The following is a 19,466-nucleotide window of genomic DNA, read 5'->3' as shown; positions in this document are numbered from 1 at the left end:
AAACTTCCGACTTCAACTGAATGTGAGAATGCTGTTCATTGACTACAGCTCAGTGTTCAACACCATAGTGCCCACAAAGCTCATCACTAAGCTAAAGACCCTGGGACTAAACACCTCCCTCTGCAACTGGATCCTGGACTTCCTGACGTGCCACCCCCAGGTGGTAAGGGTAGGCAACAGCATGTCTGCCACGCTGATCCTCAACACGGGGGGCCCTCAGGGGTGCGTGCTTAGTCCCCTCCTGTACTCCCATGGCCAAGCACGACTCGTGGCCAAGCACGACTCCAACACCATCATTAAGTTTGCTGACCACACAACAGTGGTAGGCCTGATCACCGACAATGATGAGACAGCCTATAGGGATAGACCTGGTCAGAGACCTGGTAGTGTGGTGCCAGGACAACAACCTCTCCCTCAATGTGAGCAAGACAAAGTAGCTGATCGTGGACTATAAGAAAATAAGGGCCGAACACACCCCCATTCACATCGAAAGGGCTGAAGGTGAGCGAGTGGAGAGTTTCACGTTCCTTGGTGTCCACATCACCAACCAACTATCATGGTCCTGTTGGGTCCTGTTGGGTTCTGAGAATATGAAATATACTTATTCATGTCACTGAGGGAGAGAGGGTAACATTTACATTATGTCAGGATATGTTATTGTTAGCCATCAGGGCGCCTATGGGAGGAAAAGAGACACAGTCTGGTACGAGTCAACATGACAGCCGTGAGTTGGGGAGCAGTGAGCACTTTGGGGCAGAGATCAGGTCAGATGAAGTTAGGAAGACCAGATATTACTAAGGTTTTGTCTAGCAACAGAGATGCATTGGCTGTTCAGATGTGTAGGAGGAGACTCAGCATAGGAGAAAGAGTTAAATATCAGTGCTTGTCTGAATATGTCTTTTGTCTGTCCAGGTGTTCCATCCTTTGGGGTGAATAAACTTGGTTTAAGCTTTCATAGTGTCCGTCTAGTTCTTACTCTGATATTTAGAAACTAACAGTTCAAACACACCAAGACAGTTGTGAAGAGGGCACGACAACACCTTTTCCCCCTCAGGAGACTGAAAAGATTTGGCATGGGTCCCCAGATCCTCAAAAAGTTCTACAGCTGCAACATCGAGAGCATCCTGAACGGTTGCATCACCGCCTGGTATGGCAACTGCTCGGCATCCGACCGTAAGGCGCTACAGAGGGTAGTGCGTACGGCCCAGTACATCACTGGGGCAAAGCTTCCTGCCATCCAGGACCTATTACTAAAACAGTGTCAGAGGAAGGCCCCAAAAATTGTCAAAGACTCTAGTCACTAAAGTCATGAACTGCTCTCTCTGCTACCCCACGGCAAGCGGTACCGAAGCGCCAAGTCTAGGTCCAAAAGGCTCCTCAACAGCTTCTACCCCCAAGCCATGAGACTGCTGAACAATTGATCAAATGGCCACCTGGACTATTTACATTGACCCTTTTGTTTTTACACTGCTGCTACTGGCTGTTTATTATCTATGCATAATCACTTTACCCCTACCTACAGGTACAAATTACCATGACTAACCTGTTATTTTATTATGTTACTATTATTACATTTTCTACTTTAGTTTATTTAGTAAATATTTTCTTAACTCTATTTCTTGAACTGCATTGTTGGTTAAGGGCTCGTAAAAAAGTAAAAAAATAAAAAAAACTATTTTATTTGATGTGTGTGTTAAGAATGGTCCAACACACAAAGGGCATCCAGCCAACTGGACACAACTGTGGGAAGCATCGGAGTCAACTTGGGCCAGCGTCACTGTGAAACGCTTGTAGAGTGCATGCCCTAACGAATTGAGGCTGTTCTGAGGGCAAACGCGGGTGCAACTCAACATTAGATAGGTGTTCCTATACGTTCTTGCGCTAACACTTGCACTTATCTTTTGTTACTATCACTGACTTTGCTGATATTGTGGAACAGTTTGACTCACTGTGACTGTGATATGTGGTCGTCTTACCTACCTTAAAAGTTGCTCTGGATAAGAGTGTCTGTTAAATGACTAAAAAGTTCAAAAATGTATCACCTCATAATATCCCTATAGAACAGAGACACCTAGTGGTTAAATTATATATTTGCGCTTCACTCGTAAGTGTACACATTTATTGAATGAACTTACATTTTACTGCAGATAACTTAGAAATTAGAAACAAACTCAATCATGCAGAGTCAAATAAATGTATAAAAATTAGCAAATTATACAAATAAAACTTTTGAGAAAAGTTTAAAGCACTCAATTACTAAAGTGATATAAAACGTATGAAGTTATGAATTATATTAATGTGAAAAGCCTTGCAAATAAATACATTTATTCAATTGGAAATTATACAAAATTGATCTGCTTGGTGTATTTTCAATGTGGTTAAGTTGAGGTGATCTGTCTCCATGAAATTAAGACACTAGTACCACATGAAAAGTTGATATCTTAACCAAATCTTAACCTTAATTCAAGACACATTTTAGCCTTAATAAAAAAATATATCTTTAGATAATTTACAGGAAAGATCCATAAATATAGTGTTGGATATTGGAAACAACGCATATTTGTATGAAGTTCCTTGTACAATGTTTCAGCCAGAATGACACTCCCCAGTGACACAGCCTGTATTGACCTTTGAACTTTGTGTACATTTTGGGTGCTAATGTTCTAACCTAGTTCCCAGACTGCATTCCACTGGACGTCTCCACTACAAGAACAGCAAGAGGAACTGCCCCTCCCTACCTTCAGGCTATGCTCAAACCCTACACCCCAACCCGAGCACTCTGTTCTGCCACCTCTGGTCTCTTGTCCCTCCCACCCCTACGGGAGGGCAGCTCCTGCTCAGCCCTGTCAAAGCTCTTCTCTGTCCTGGCACCCCAATGGTGGAACCATCTTCCCCCTGAAGCTAGGACAGCAGAGTCCCGCCCATCTTCAGAAAACATCTGAAACCCTACCTCTTCAACGAGTATTTTAAATAATCCCCCTCCTCACCTCGAGCCCCCCCCTCAAAGAAACATTTAAAAATCTACAAATCCTGAACTAATACTTGCTCTTGACTCCACCCCCGCCTTTCTAGTTCTGACTTTGCTGTTAACTACTTTATTGAGGAAAAGAGTACTTACTATGCCTGTGATATGTGGTTGTCCCACCTAACTCTGACTGTAAATTACTCTGGATTAGAGCGTCTCTTAAATGACTCAAATGTAAATGTTTATTTTTAGTGTTAAGTCAGTCTGTAACTGTAAGGCTCTTCGTTTACTTTATCTGTTTATAGTGTGTGGACAACGTGTGTGTGTCCACTGTATATCTTTGAGTAGTCACATCTCCTCTTCATCCATGATAACATTACTCTGCCAAGTAGTTGCGTGTGCACCGCGTGTGTGTTGATTAGATTAGTGTGCGAGAGAGAGAAAGAGAGATAGAGATAGGAGACAATAAGAGAGAGAGAGAGAGAGAGAGAGAGAGAGAGAGAGAGAGAGAGAGAGAGAGAGAGAGAGAGAGAGAGAGAGAGAGAGAGAGAGAGAGAGAGAGAGAGAGAGAGAGAGAGAGAGAGAGAGAGAGAGAGAGAGAGAGAGAGAGAGAGAGAGAGAGAGAGAGAGAGAGAGAGAGAGAGAGAGAGAGAGAGAGAGAGAGAGAGAGAGAGAGAGAGAGAGAAAGAAAACCAGAATGACAGTGGAGAGTGTGTGTATACAGGTACACACATATTAGTGTGTATGATCTCACACAGCCCCAGTCATACCCATCCTCCACTCCTCTCATCATGTGTGTCTCTTCATGTGCAGGGCCAGGTGGTCTGAGCGGGAGAACGCTCTCTGACACTGCAGACACGCGTAGGGTTTCTGACCCGTGTGTTTACGGTAGTGACGGGTCAACTCGTCCGAACGGGCAAACTTCCACCCACAGCCCTCCCACGTACAGTGGTATGGTTTCTCCCCTATGGAATTAATAGCACACAAAAGCAACCAGTGTCAAAATCAGTTGGCTCAGAAGTGACTTGTTTTAAACACTCCGTAGCAATAGTAGTCCCTGTGCATTTGTTGATAAAATGTGTTGATAATTCATAGTGTAAATTGTATCCTATTCAATAGGGTTAATGCAATCAAAGATCCTTGGGACGTCCATACCCTAACCCCTACTCTAACCCCTATCCTTAACCTAACCTAACCTAACCCAACCTTAACCCTTACCTAACCCTAACCCTTTCCTTAACTGTTTTAACAACTTCAATGGGTTGACGTCAGAGTTGGGACGTCCCAAGGATGGTTTAGACTTTTTCTATTCAATAGCCATTACTACTAAAAGCTATGAATCATTATTCATCCATATGAAGTTGTCCATCATGCAGTTCTGCCTATTAGCCGTAATGTATTCTAATCCCTAGAATATGCATTAATGCCTCAATATCTGTGTCATGTATTCTAATCTCTGTATTCTTACCTGTGTAATGTATTCTAATCTCTGTATTCTTACCTGTGTAATGTATTCTAATCTCACCTGTGTAATGTATTCTAATCCCTAGAATATGCATTAATGCCTCAATATCTGTGTAACGTATTCTAATCCCTAGAATATGCATTAATGCCTCAATATCTGTGTCATGTATTCTAATCTCTGTATTCTACCTGTGTAATGTATTCTAATCTCTGTATTCTTACCTGTGTAATGTATTCTAATCTCACCTGTGTAATGTATTCTAATCCATAGAATATGCATTAATGCCTCAATATCTGTGTAATGTATTCTAATCCCTAGAATATGCATTAATGCCTCAATATCTGTGTCATGTATTCTAATCTCTGTATTCTTACCTGTGTAATGTATTCTAATCTCTATATTCTTACCTGTGTAATTTATTATAATCTCCGTATTCTTACCTGTGTAATGTATTCTAATCTCTGTATTCTTACCTGTGTAATTTATTCTAATCTCTGTATTCTTTTTTGTGTAATGTATTCTAATCTCTGTATTCTTATCTGTGTAATGTATTCTAATCTCTGTATTCTTATCTGTGTAATGTATTCTAATATCTGTATTATTACCTGTGTAATCTAATCTCTGTATTCTTACCTGTGTAATGTGTTCTGATCTCACCTGTGTAATGTATTCTAATCTCTGTATTCTTACCTGTGTAATGTATTCTAATCTCTGTATTCTTACCTGTGTAATGTATTCTAATCTCTGTATTCTTACCTGTGTAATGTATTCTAATCTCTGTATTCTTACCTGTGTAATGTATTCTAATCTCTGTATTTTTACCTGTGTAATGTATTCTAATCTCTGTATTCTTACCTGTGTAATGTATTCTAATCTCTGTATTCTTACCTGTGTAATGTATTCTAATCTCTGTATTCTTACCTGTGTAATGTATTCTAATCTCTGTATTCTTACCTGTGTAATGTATTCTAATCTCTGTATTCTTACCTGTGTAATGTATTCTAATCTCTGTATTTTTACCTGTGTAATGTATTCTAATCTCTGTATTTTTACCTGTGTAATGTATTCTAATCTCTGTATTCTTACCTGTGTAATGTATTCTAATCTCTGTATTCTTACCTGTGTAATGTATTCTAATCTCTGTATTCTTACCTGTGTAATGTATTCTAATCTCTGTATTTTTACCTGTGTAATGTGTTCTAATCTCACGTGTGTAATGTATTCTAATCTCTGTATTCTTACCTGTGTAATGTATTCTAATCTCTGTATTCTTACCTGTGTAATGTATTCTAATCTCTGTATTCTTACCTGTGTAATGTATTTTCATTCATGTATTCTTATCTGTGTAATGTATTCTAATCTCTGTATTCTTACCTGTGTAATGTATTCTAATCTCTGTATTCTTACCTGTGTAATGTATTTTCATTTATGTATTCTTACCTGTGTAATGTATTCTAATCTCTGTATTTTTACCTGTGTAATGTGTTCTAATCTCACCTGTGTAATGTATTCTAATCTCTGTATTCTTACCTGTGTAATGTATTCTAATCTCTGTATTCTTACCTGTGTAATGTATTTTCATTCATGTATTCTTATCTGTGTAATGTATTCTAATCTCTGTATTCTTACCTGTGTAATGTATTTTCATGTATATATTCTTACCTGTGTAATGTATTCTAATCTCTGTATTCTTACCTGTGTAATGTATTCTAATCTCTGTATTCTTACCTGTGTAATGTATTTTCATTTATGTATTCTTACCTGTGTAATGTATTCTAATCTCTGTATTCTTACCTGTGCAATGTATTCTAATTTATGTATTCTTATCTGTGTAATGTATTCTAATCTCTGAATTCTTCCATGTGTAATGTTTTCTAATCGCTGTATTCTTATCTGTGTAATGTATTCTAATGTATGATTCTTACCTGTGTAATGTATTCTAATGTATGATTCTTACCTGTGTAATGTATTCTAATGTATGATTCTTACCTGTGTAATGTATTCTAATGTATGATTCTTACCTGTGTGTGTGCGGAGGTGAGCCTTGAGGTGGGAGCTCTTGGTATAGGTCTTACTACAACCTGAGTATTCACAGCTGTGTGTAGCAGCTCTCTTCTTCACCACAGTCCTGCGGCCGTTCTTCCCCTCCAAGCCTCCAGGGGGAACCCCTGTGGAGGTGATAGCTAGGTGGGGCTGCTGGTGCTGGGAGTAGGGGAAGTGGTTGGAGGAGGCTTGTTGGTGGTGGTGGCCGTGGAGGTTGTAGTCTCTCTGGTTGCGGTATAGACCCAGGTGGTGGGGGTAGTTTTGGAGGAAGCTGTAGTGGTGGGTTCGAGATTCAGAGGTCATAGAGGTTGTCATGGAGACAGGGGCTTGGAGGAATCTGCCATCTTGAAACGTCACCATGGAAGTGTGTTGTTGGGGGTAGTAGTGTCCCATTCCAAAGTCCCATGATTTGGCCTTAGTGAGGACAGCAGTGGCTCTATCTCTGCCATGTCTCTCCTGGTTGCTTCCGGGGTTGAAACCATACTGGTCCACGTTTGGTTGAATGGGGAATGATGATGATGATGATAATGATGATGATGACCGAACCTGTTGGTTGTAAAGTTCTGGTATGCCTGAACCAATGGTCTCCAAGGGGGTGAGTAGCTCAACCATCAGGCTACTGCTGCCCGTATGAAGCCTGTCTGGACTTATTTGGTCCGTCAACACCCCTCCTCCATCATGGTAGAGTCCAGTTTGGTCCGTTTGAGGAAGATGCTGAGTGTTGTAGTCCAGAGAGGGGTTCAGCTCAGGTGATGGGTTGCTCCAGTCAGACAACAAGAACTCCATGTCCCATGAGGTTTCACTTTCATCGTCCAGGTGAGGAAGAACTGGCTGCTGGTCACTGGTGTTGCCAGGTGACGTCCTCTTGGTTTGAGAGTCCAGACTGAGAGCGCCATCCTCAAATTTCCACACCTTGTGTGACAGTACAAAAACATCAGTTCATATCGAGTCTCTCTTACTAACTTCACATAAATATGGAAATAACCAAACAACATCCACTAACAAATTAAAATAACAATTTTATAATTAAATCCTAGTTTTGTAATAACTTTCCAAATAAAATCCATTTTATATTTGAACAGATCTTAAATCAAAATACACGTATTGTATTAAATGTGTCGGCTTTGTTGGGGATATGAGGCTGTGCTCACAGGGCCTCTTCATTGCAGGTCAAAACATTTTGTTCAAAGAAAAGTTGATGGCATTTAGACACTCTGCTATTAGCCCCAAGACTCACCCTCTTAAAACAAAGTTATACAAGTGACAACACTTTTTATTGTTTCAGCAAAATGTAGAAACCAAATGAAAGTAACAAGTGGAATACATACCTTCATAATGTCATTAGAGTGAACACAGTTTGAGAAGGAGCTGAAGGATGGCAGCACAGCAGCTTGTGTCCCAGACATATGATCAGTTCGAGTTAGACGTCAACTTTACACAGGTTACAGTGGTGACAATAATGTGAGGTTTGTATTTTCTTTTACATGACCATCTCACAATGGTTAGACTATTGCAAATTGTAAGTAACCAGTCATCCTGAAAACAGTTACACCTGTCTCTTATCCAATTTGACAGGCCAAGTAGCCTACTTTCTTCTTACAGTTGTCGTCTCTCCATTCTACCCGTCTACCGTATCCCCCCCTCTTTCTCTCTCAGTAGTGAACGTGACTTCAAATCTTCTCCGTTCATGTATCTTCTGATGACTGTTGGGGGGTGGGACGTAAGTGTGTGTGTGTGTGTTCTATGCCAACTCCTTTTCTTACTCCAGTCCTCTCCTCTTAACCAGGAGAAAGAGTGAATGAACAGTTGTGCTATCTCCCCCCTCGCTACCCCTCCCTGTTTTTGGATCCTGAGCAGAAATCTACGGCCAGCAAAACAATTCCAAAGAGAAAGAGAATAAACAGATGTAATTCTAGCTAATGAATGTTATGCACTTTGTTTTGCACAAAACAACTGAACATGTAATTTCAAGTGTATTAGAGTTGTTGTTTCTCTGACATGTTATGACATACAGTGCAAGCAGAATATCATACTGACATTCGCCTCTTCATTCAGCTTCATGAACCAACTCAAACTCCCCTCCCCCACTACTAAAACTGCTACACACACATTGAGCAGTACACACACCTCTGGGACATGTGGTTCTGAGAAGACCTGTGTGTCTAGTAGGTGATTATGTGCTAGGCTGTGTTTATCAGTGTGCACGGGGGCCAAGAGAGGCCCCTGTTTGACAACAGATAATGGTGCTGCTGACTACTGCCTGTCTCTGCTGACTGCTCCATACACAGATAAAGAGTCTCTCACTCTTTTTTACAATCTTTCACTTTCGTCTACAGAGGCGTATTACTTGGGAAAAACCTTGTGTTAGAAAGGAGCTACACTAAAGTTTGTTATGAATGCCCTATAGCCACTTTTTACAAATACTGTTTATATTATGGCACCATCATTATAATGAATTGGTGCTATCATTGGTGTAATAAAGTTCAATGTACTGTATTGGTACACATGAATTGTAATAATAATCAGATTATATGAATGTAAAAAAGCTCAAGGACACAATGTTCATATTTTCCAAGCAATTCAAATTGTTTTCATTGCAAGTATTGCTTTTTGCAAATATATCTAATGTTTTGTTGTGTGTGTGTGTGAGATACAGGCAGCTCAGGTGGGCTCAGTCATCCTTGGGAAGGTTGGAAAAGCTGGTTGGAAGGTTGGAAAACCTCCACCTCTTTCTCCACCTCCACCTGCTTCTCCACCTGCTTCTCAATCTCCTCCACATCCTTCTCCACCTCCACGTCCTTCTCCACCTGCTTCTCAACCTCCACGTCCTTCTCCACCTACTTCCCAAACTCCTCCACATCCTTCTCCACCTGCTTCTCCACTTCCACCTCTTTCTCAATCTCCACCTCCTTCTCCACCTCCTTCTTAACCTCCTCCACATCCTTCTCTACCTGCTTCTCCACCTCCACCTCTTTCTCAACCTTTCTCAACCTCCACCTCCTTCTCCACCTGCTTCTCAAACTCCTCCACATCCTTCTCCACCTCCACCTACTTCTCAACCTCCTCCACATCCTTCTCCATCTGCTTCTCCACCTCCACCTCTTTCTCAACCTTTCTCAACCTCCACCTCCTTCTCCACCTCCTTCTCAACCTCCTCCACATCCTTCTCCACCTCCTTCTCCACCTCCACGTCCTTCTCCACCTACTTCTCAAACTCCTCCACATCCTTCTCCACCTACTTCTCAAACTCCTCCACATCCTTCTCCACCTGCTTCTCCATCTCCACCTCTTTCTCAACCTTTCTCAACCTCCACCTCCTTCTCCACCTCCTTCTCAACCTCCTCCACATCCTTCTCCACCTCCTTCTCCACCTCCACGTCCTTCTCAACCTTCTCCACATCCTTCTCCACCTCCACCTACTTCTCAAACTCCTCCACATCCTTCTCCACCTGCTTCTCCACCTCCACCTCTTTCTCAACCTTTCTCAACCTCCACCTCCTTCTCCACCTGCTTCTCAACCTCCTCCACATCCTTCTCCACCTCCTTCTCCACCTCCACATCCTTCTCAACCTCCTCCACATCCTTCTCCACATCCACCTACTTCTCAAACTCCTCCACCTCCTTCTCCACCTGCTTCTCCACCTCCACCTCTTTCTCAACCTCCACCTCATTCTCCACCTCCTTCTCAACCTCCTCCACATCCTTCTCCACCTCCTTCTCCACCTCCACGTCATTCTCCACCTACTTCTCAAACTCCTCCACATCCTTCTCCACCTCCACCTACTTCTCAAACTCCTCCACATCCTTCTCCACCTGCTTCTCCACCTCCACCTCTTTCTCAACCTTTCTCAACCTCCACCTCCTTCTCCACCTCCTTCTCAACCTCCTCCACCTGCTTCTCCACCTCCACCTCTTTCCCAACCTTTCTCAACCTCCACCTCCTTCTCCACCTACTTCTCAACCTCCTCCACATCCTTCTCCACCTCCACCTACTTCTTAATCTCCTCCACATCCTTCTTCACCTCCTTCTCCACCTCCACGTCCTTCTCCACCTACTTCTCAAACTCCTCCACATCCTTCTCCACCTCCACCTACTTCTCAAACTCCTCCACATCCTTCTCCACCTGCTTCTCCACCTCCACCTCTTTCTCAACCTTTCTCAACCTCCACCTCCTTCTCCACCTCCTTCTCAACCTCCTCCACCTGCTTCTCCACCTCCACCTCTTTCTCAACCTTTCTCAACCTCCACCTCCTTCTCCACCTCCTCCACATCCTTCTCCACCTCCACCTACTTCTTAATATCCTCCACATCCTTCTTCACCTCCTTCTCCACCTCCACGTCCTTCTCCACCTACTTCTCAACCTCCTCCACATCAACTACCTTCTCCACCACCTCCTTCTCCACCTCCCCCTCAACTACCTACTCCACCACCTCCTTCTCCACCTCCAGAGCCTTCATCTAGAGAGACTCCTTCCCCAGAGGCTCCACCTCTTGAAGATCTTCCTCCTCCAAAGGCTTCACCTCCGGGTCGAGGTTCAAATATACCTCCATGCAGCCGTTGAGGGCATTCATGTTTTCAATGTTATAGGTGGCATCAAAGTCCACAAAGAGCTTTGTTGACCTCCAATGGAGCTTGTGCTTGGCCACTTGGTGGTCTTGGCCAAACGCCCTCTTGTAGATACTCATGAATTTTACACTGGGGCCGAACTGCAGACAATAGGCTGTGGTCAATGACTCTGGCAGGGGCTCAGAGAACAGCTCTTTCTCCATGGCGACATTGTCCGGGTTCTGATCAGGTTTTGCGGGCTAGAAAATAAAAACATATACAGTACAAGTCAAAAGTTTTTCTTTATTTTTACTATTTTCTACATTGTAGAATAGTAGTGAAGACATGAAAACTATGAAATAACACATATGGAATCATGTAGTAAGCAAAAAAGTGTTAAACAAATCAAAATACCTTTCATATTTTATATTCTTCAAAGTAGCCATCCTTTGCCTTGATTACAGCTTTGCACACTCTTGGCATTATCTCAACCAGCTTCACGAGGAGTGCTTTTCCAACCATCTTGAAGGAGTTCCTACATATACTGAGCACTTGTTGGCTGCTTTTCCTTCACTCTGCGGTCCAACTCATCCCAAACCATCTCAATTGGGTTGAGGTCGGGTGATTGTGGAGGCCAGGTCATCTGATGCAGCACTCCATCACTCTCCTCCTTCTTGGTCAAATAGCCCTTACACAGCCTGTGAGGTGTGTTTTGGGTCATTGTTCTGTTGAAAAACAAATGATAGTCTCACTAAGCGTAAACCCAATGGGATGGCGTATCACTGCAGAATGCGGTGGTATCCATGCTGGTTTTGTGCCTTGAATTCTAAATAAATCACTGACAGTGTCACCAGCAAAGCACCCCCACACCATCACACCTCCTCCTCCATGCTTCATGGTGGGAACCCCAGATGCATAGATCGTCCGTTCACCTACTCAGCATCTCATGAATACATGGCGGTTGGAACCAAAAATCTCAAATTTGGACTCATCAGACCAAAGGACAGATTTCCACCGGTCTAATGTCTATTGCTCGTGTTTCTTGGCCCAAGCAAGTCTCTTCTAATTATTGGTGTCCTTTAGTGGTGGTTTCTTTGCAGCAAATAGACCATGAAGGCCTGATTCACACAGTCTCCTATGAACAGTTGATGTTGAGATGTGTATGTTACTTGAACTCAGTGAAGCATTTATTTGGGCTGCAATCTGAGGTGCAGTTAACTCTAATGAATGTATCCTTTGCAGCAGAGGTAACTCTGGGTCTTCCTTTCCTATGGCGGTCCTCATGAGAGCCAGTTTCAGCATTCCAGGTGACTACCTCATGAAGCTGGTTGAGAGAATGCCAATAGTGTGCAAAGCTGTCATCAAGACAAATGTTGGCTACTTTGAAGAATCACTTTTTTTGGTTACTACATGATTCCATATGTGTTATTTCATAGTTTTGATGTCTTCATAAAATTCTACAATGTAGAAAATAGTAAAAATAAAGAAAAACCCTTGAATGAGTAGGTGTGTCCAAACCTTTGATTGGTACTGTATATTTATATACAGTCGGGGTCTCAATTTACTGTTGAGAGTAAGAATAATAGGTGCATAAGGTGCAATTTCGAAATTTGGTTGTGCATCAACAGTGTCGTGTTGTTAACTATCATTAAATGTGAAGACTGTATAATATCAAATCAATTCTCTATGTGTAATTTAATTACACGATTAAACTAATCATGTATCTTTAATTAACTAGGAAGTTGGGGCACCACGGGAACATGTTGTTTATAGAGTTTCAATTTCCTGAATATAACTCTTCAGATATTTTCATATCTTTTCAAAACAGTCACTTATTAATGAATTTTACCTCATTAGTCTCATTACTGAATGCGGCAAATCCTTTGATATCTGCACGAACCCTAGCATAGAATCATGAATCGGCGACATACAAATTGGCTTGACAATTGATTTACTAACTAACTTAAAATAAATCACAGAATTTGCATAAACACACACACAAATAGTCACACATTGGTTACAACATGATACAAAGAAAATGTCCCTAGCGGACGAAACCGATATGACGGCTTGGTAGACAAGGGAAAGGGGGTGGGGACTGCTCAAAAGTGGAAAACTCATGGAGGATTACTACACTCATAGAAATTGCTAATACTTTGAACATGAACAACCACTCATTCAAAATTAATTTCAATTGACATATTTACAAGTGTCTGCCTTTGTTGTCCCTCTCTGCGATTGCCGGTCCGTCTGCTGGATAGTCATGGCGATCAAAGTTGTATGTTGTTAGAATGGATAATTCAGACTACCATTCGGAAATGTTCTTAGCTCGGATGCGTTTACCAGATTAAAGTATTTAAACAGCTGTAGTCTGAATAATTGTTCTTTCGTTTGTAGATTTCTTCACCATTTCAACGTGGGAATGATCTCCACATTCTCTGGTCTTGTCCTTTGGCACAGTTGCCAACCATTTCAACATGTAGCCACCACTTCATGTTTTCTGATCTAATGTACATTTTGTCAGAGGTGGGTTTTATACTCTGTGGAAGAAGGGGCGGTTCCAGGACGCCTAATGTGATGTCTGGTCACGTGGGCGTGGCCACTGACTTGGTTAAAACCTTTATATGAAGAACAATTTTTTCATTTAGAAGGCTAACATCACATTACATCTTTTCACAAATAGTTCATTATTTACTCATTCATTTTATACAACATTCAGGTAGAAAACTAATAACTGAGGAATGTACATTTCCAGAGATACCGTTATCTTGTCCTACTGCTTTCTGATGTCACAAAACAAAACAACTTCGAACAGGATTGTCCACGGACCATTCCCTCATTCTCAAAAATACAAATATTGTTTCATTATTAAAACTTTTGATGTCCAAGTGTCTCTCTGTGTTCCATAGTTTACATTCCAAACTCAAACACTACAGAGCATAGAGGCAGCGTATTTTACGACCGCCATAAAACAGCCGACTTCCCGCTCTCCCCCTCTACAAGACAGAGCACACTGTAGAGCGGCCCCAGTGTAACCTGATCCTTCAGATCATCACAGCAGAGTCATGACATTCCCCCTCTACAAGAGAGAGCACACTGTAGAGCGGACCCACTGTAACCTGATCCTTCAGATCGTCACAGGAGAGTCATGACATTCCCCCTCTACGAGACAGAGCACACTGTAGAGCGGACCCACTGTAACCTGATCCTTCAGATCGTCACAGGAGAGTCATGACATTCCCCCTCTACGAGACAGAGCACACTGTAGAGCGGACCCACTGTAACCTGATCCTTCAGATCGTCACAGGAGAGTTATGACAGCAGTCATTCCTTGTCAGCTAATTATTTTTAGATTGGTAAATTAGTCTAGCGGCCAGCTATCTAAACTAGTAGTAAGCATGGTCAAATTACCGACCCATTGATCATCAGTTATCACATAAAAAACTGCAAGCATTTTCCTCCCCCTATGACAAAATGTGTAGAATTGCAGGAAAGTTGCTATAAATGAACTTTAAAACTTACATTTGTTCTCTTCAATGTCACCAAACAGTTTCTAAACTCATCAATGTTGACATCCATTCTGACAAGTTAATACATACACATACCATTTAGATCTATCAGATTACATGGCAAGTCTGACTCCCTCTTCCAGGAAGACTGTCCTGTACTTTAATGTGTCTGATGATGATGTGAGGAGGCACTCCACCCAGCTCCTGGAGGTGCATGAACTCCCTAAAGAGCTTTTTCTGCAAGACAATGTTGCCAATTAGTGACCAAGTCAATAAAGATCGGTCCATATTCCCCCCCCCCCCTAATGAAATAGTGTCTGATATTATATTTGGAGTCCTTTACGGAAGGAGAGGTTTCCGTGATGACTTTATCATCCATTTGGATGATACATATTAAATCGCAGGAGAGCAACAAATTCTTAAATTAACAAAAGGTAGCAAATTATTTAGATGAGAAGAGCATCCACAAATGCCAGGAAAAATACTGTGATTTCAATAATTTTGTGTTGTGCAAATTATCAAGAAAGCGGCAAGCAAGAGTGGTCAAATCCATACTGTTAGGTTCAACAATCTATTTTCAAAATCAATAAGTATTGGCATAGAGTACCACAGTATGAGTCATAATACCCACAAACCTAGCGCTCAAACAAGGAAATAGTTTTTCCTCCAATCATTTTTCCCATAGGAGATTTTAGAAACACTTAATATAAGGGCTGTGTTTCAAATCAAATCAAATCAAATTGTATTGGTCACATACACATGGTTAGCAGATGTTATTGCGAGTGTAGTGAAATGCTTATGCTTCTAGATCCGACAGTGCAGCAGTATCTAACAGGTAATATCTAACAATTCCACAACAAAAACTAATACACACAATCTAGTAAAGGAATGGGATAAAAATATATAACTATAAAATATATGGATGAGCAGTGACAGAGCGGCTAAGATGCAATAGATAGCATAGTATAGATAGTGTAAGATACAGTACACAGTATATACATATGAGATAAGTAATGCGAAATATGTAAACATTCTTAAAGTGGCATTATTAAAGTGACTGGTGTTCCATTTATTAAAGTGGCCAATGATATCAAGTCTGTAGGTAGGCAGCCGCCTCTCTGTGCTAGTGATGGCTGTTTAACAATCTGATGGCCTTGAGATAGAAGTTGTTTTTCAATCTCTCTGTCCCAGCTTTGATGCACCTGTACTGACCTCGCCTTCTGGATGGAAGCGGGGTGAACAGGCAGTGGCTCGGGTGGTTATTGTCCTTGATTATATTTTTTGCCTTCCTGTGACATCTGGTGGTGTAGGTGTCCTGGAGGGCAGGTAGTTTAGCCCCGTGATGCGTTGTGCAGACCGCACCACCCTCTGGAGAGCCCTGCGGTTGTGGGCGGTGCAGTTGCCGTACCAAGCGGTGATACAGCCCGACAGGATGCTCTCGATTGTGCACCTGTAAAAGTTAGTGAGGGTTTTTGGTGACAAGCCAATTTTTTCAGCCTCCTGAGGTTGAAGAGGCGCTGTTGCGCCTTCTTCACCACACTATCCGTGTGCGTGGACCATTTCAGTTTGTCGGTGATATGTACACCGAGGAACTTAAAACTTTCCACCTTCTCCACTGCTGTCCCGTTGATGTGGATCGGGGGGTGCTCCCTTTGCTGTTTCCTGAAGTCCAAGATCATCTCTTTTGTTTTTCTGACATTGAGTGAGAGGTTTTTTTCCTGACACCACACTCCAAGGGCCCTCACCTCCTCCCTGTAGGCTGTCTCGTCGTTGTTGGTAATCAAGCCTACCACTGTTGTGTCATCTGCAAACTTGATGATTGAGTTGGAGGCGTGCATGGCCACGCAGTCATGGGTGAACAGGGAGTACAGGAGGGGGTTGAGAACGCACCCTTGTGGGGCCCCAGTGTTGAGAATCAGCGGAGTCAGGAAGTCCAGGACCCAGTTGCACAGGGTGGGGTCAAGACCCAGGGACTCAAGCTTAATGATGAGTTTGGAGGTTACTATGGTGTTGAATGTTGAGCTGTAGTCAATGAACAGCATTCTTACATAGGTATTCCTCTTGTCCAGTTGGGATAGGGCAGTGGTGGGCCGTCAGGGCCTGCAAGGCCTTCTCTGCTGGCCTAAACATCATCAGAATATAATTTTTTTTTAAATATATTTTCCCACAAATATGTATTAAATTATTACCCAGAGTAAGAGTTATACTCTTAATTTCATAGCTTTCCTCTTGGTTGCACTGCTTCCAGCCCCAGGTTGAGATTTGGAGGGCTCGTCTTTATGTTAGATTTTTTATCCAATCATATTCAGCCATCATGTGTTGCCAGGGGTCTAAAATCTGCCCTCAGGCCTTCAGAATCAACAGTGCGGGCGCTTGTAGCTTATAGTGAATGGAAATGAAAATTTAGTGTCAACCAATCAGCTTTAGAGTTGGCTATTGTACGCCTGCTGGCTGGCTCCAGTGTTACACAGGAGCCAGCTAGCAGGCGTAGTGCGTGCACGTCTTTGATTGGATTACCAATATTGAGAGGCAGGTCCTATGGAGATCTAGGAAACTGAATTTGATACACGAATTAATTCGCGTACTACTAAGCTGTTTTTTCAACCCACAATGGCGGAAGGAGGAGAAGATATCGATTTGGTCGAGGATATAATTATAACGCCATTCTCAAGACGAACTTTTCAAGAAAAGTTAGACATTGTAAGGAGAGGTCGCCCGACGCCACAAAGCCTGTCACAGGCGGGAAAGGGCTTCGTTCGCTCGCCACTTTCAAAGTTTCAACTACGAGCGCTGTCAATGGCTCACAGGCTCCTTGGCTCCGAGAAGCACTGCAAACTGTACTGCTGGGAATGCCTATTATTTGCCAGTGATCGATTTGGTGTTTGGAGCCACACTGGCTTTGCAAACTTGAGTTGTCTAACCAAGGCAGCAACGAGACACCAAAGTACGGCTGGGCACTAACAAGCCATGGTGCTTTTGAAAACTTTTGGGGACACCGGAGTGGATCTACAGCTCAAAGAACAAGCGCGCAGGGCAACGGAGCTGCACAATGAAAAGGTGAAGGGAAATATTGAAAAGACTCATTGATTGTGTCATGTTTTGGGGTAAACACTGTTTACCCAAAAATGTCAATTTGTCAATTTCAAGGTGACGCAACGCCTGGTTATACTGCGTTTCTGTCTAAATGTATAGTGTCTAGAGCCATGGCATCATAATGATGGTAATAAGAGGTGGATTAATTCGGGTGGGACTGTGTAGTACCTCACTGAAGGCCCAGGCCCACGGCACGCCACTGGGATAGGGCAGTGTGCAGTGTGATGGTGATTGCACTATCTGTGGACCTATTGGGGCTGTAAGCATATTGAAGTGGGTCTAGGGTGTCAGGTAGGGTGGATGTGATATGATCCTTGACTAGTCTCTCAAAGCACTTCATGATGACAGAAGTGAGTGCTACGGGGCGATAGTCATTTAGTTCAGTTACCTTGGCTTTCTTGGGAACAGGAACAATGGTGGCCATCTTGAAGCATGTGGGGACAGCAGACTGGGATAGGGATTGATTGAATGTGTCCGTAAACACACCAGCCAGCTGGTCTGCGCATGCTCTAAGGACGCGGCTAGGGATGCCATCTGGGCCGGCAGCCTTGCGAGGGTTAACATGTTTAAATGTTTTACTCACGTCGGCCATGGAGAAGGAGAGGCCACAATCTTTGGTAGCGGGCCGCGTCGGTGGCACTGTATTGTCCTCAAAGCGCACAAAGAAGTTGTTTAATTTGTCTGGAAGCAAGACGTCAATGTCCGCGACGGGGCTGGTTTCTTTTTGTAATCCGTGAATGTCAGTAGACCCTGCCACATACGTCTCGTGTCTGAGCCATTGAATTGCAACTCCACTTTGTCTCTGTACTGACGTTTTGCCTGTTTGAGTGCCTTACGGAGAGAATAACTACACTGTTCGTATTCAACCATATTCCCAGCCACCTTGCCATGGTTAAATGTTGTGGTACGTGCTTTCAGTTTTGCTCGAATGCTGCCATCCTGTTTTAGTTTCTGCCTATAGGAGGGGAGCAACAAGATGGAGTCATGGTCAGATTTGCCAAAAGGAGGGCGGTGGAGGGCCTTGTATGCATCGCAGAAGTTAGAGTAGCAATGGTCGAGCATGTTCCTCGCTCGTGTACTGCAATCGATATGCTGATAGAATTTAGGTCGCCTTGTTCTCAAATCAGCTTTGTTAAAATCCCCAGCTACAATAAATGCAGCCTCAGGATATATGGTTTCCAGTTTGCATAAAGTCCAGTGAAGTTCCAGTGGTCGTCCTGGTATCTGCTTGCGATGGGACACGGCTGTGACAATAACCGAGGGTAGTTCTCTTGGGAGATAATACGGTCAGCATTTGATTGTGAGGAATTCTAGGTCAGGTGAACAAAAGGACTTGAGTTCCTGTATGTTGTTACAATTACACCATGAGTCGTTAATCATGAAACATACACCCTCGCCCTTCTTCTTACCAGAGAGATGTTTGTTCCTGTCGGCGCGATGCACTGAAAATCCTGTTGGCTGTACTGACTCCGACAGTATGTCCCCAGCTAGCCATGTTTCCGTGAAACAGAGTATGTTACAATCCCGGATATCTCTTTGGAAAGCAACTCTTACCCCGATTTCGTCGACTTTGTTAACTAGGGACTGGACATTAGCGAGTAGTTCCTCATATTTGGAGTTCTCGATTTGTTCTGCATATTTGGAGTCCTCCACTTATTTTAAGTGTTTCTAAAATCCTCTATCGAGATAAATGAAGGGTGGAAAAATGATTGTAACCATTTCCCTGTTTGACCGCTAGGTTGTATGGGTATTATGACATTTCCACTGTGGACACCTCTATTATTGTGCGTGTTTACGCAGCGAACGCACTATCACCACTTTGAAGTCAATATCTAGCTCTGGTC

General features: G+C 42.8%; 1 protein-coding gene across 1 annotated transcript; it reads right to left on the bottom strand.

The window, feature by feature from the left end:
- Positions 1 to 3,597: 3,597 nt before the first annotated feature.
- Positions 3,598 to 8,189, bottom strand: klf1 (Kruppel-like factor 1 (erythroid)). The gene is made up of 3 exons (XM_038978714.1): positions 7,802 to 8,189; positions 6,452 to 7,385; positions 3,598 to 3,930 (listed from the first exon to the last, which is right to left on the bottom strand). The coding sequence occupies exons 1-3, from the start codon at positions 7,877 to 7,879 to the stop codon at positions 3,755 to 3,757; spliced, it is 1,188 nt and encodes a 395-aa protein (XP_038834642.1). The 5' UTR covers positions 7,880 to 8,189; the 3' UTR covers positions 3,598 to 3,754.
- Positions 8,190 to 19,466: the final 11,277 nt, after the last annotated feature.

This window comes from Salvelinus namaycush, chromosome 39 (assembly GCF_016432855.1).
Source record: "Salvelinus namaycush isolate Seneca chromosome 39, SaNama_1.0, whole genome shotgun sequence".
Classification (NCBI taxonomy): Eukaryota; Metazoa; Chordata; class Actinopteri; order Salmoniformes; family Salmonidae; genus Salvelinus; species Salvelinus namaycush.
This window is presented reverse-complemented; position numbering and strand designations above follow the sequence as displayed.

What these genes read in the sequence shown, in the direction of transcription:
- klf1 (XM_038978714.1), bottom strand. Translation starts at nt 7,879, where the DNA reads ATGTCTGGGACACAAGCTGCTGTGCTGCCATCCTTCAGCTCCTTCTCA. An exon ending in ACTCTAATGACATTATGAAG is followed by an intron (nt 7,386 to 7,801) that starts GTATGTATTCCA and finishes CTGTCACACAAG; the next exon opens with GTGTGGAAATTTGAGGATGG. An exon ending in TCACCTCCGCACACACACAG is followed by an intron (nt 3,931 to 6,451) that starts GTAAGAATCATA and finishes TTAATTCCATAG; the next exon opens with GGGAGAAACCATACCACTGT.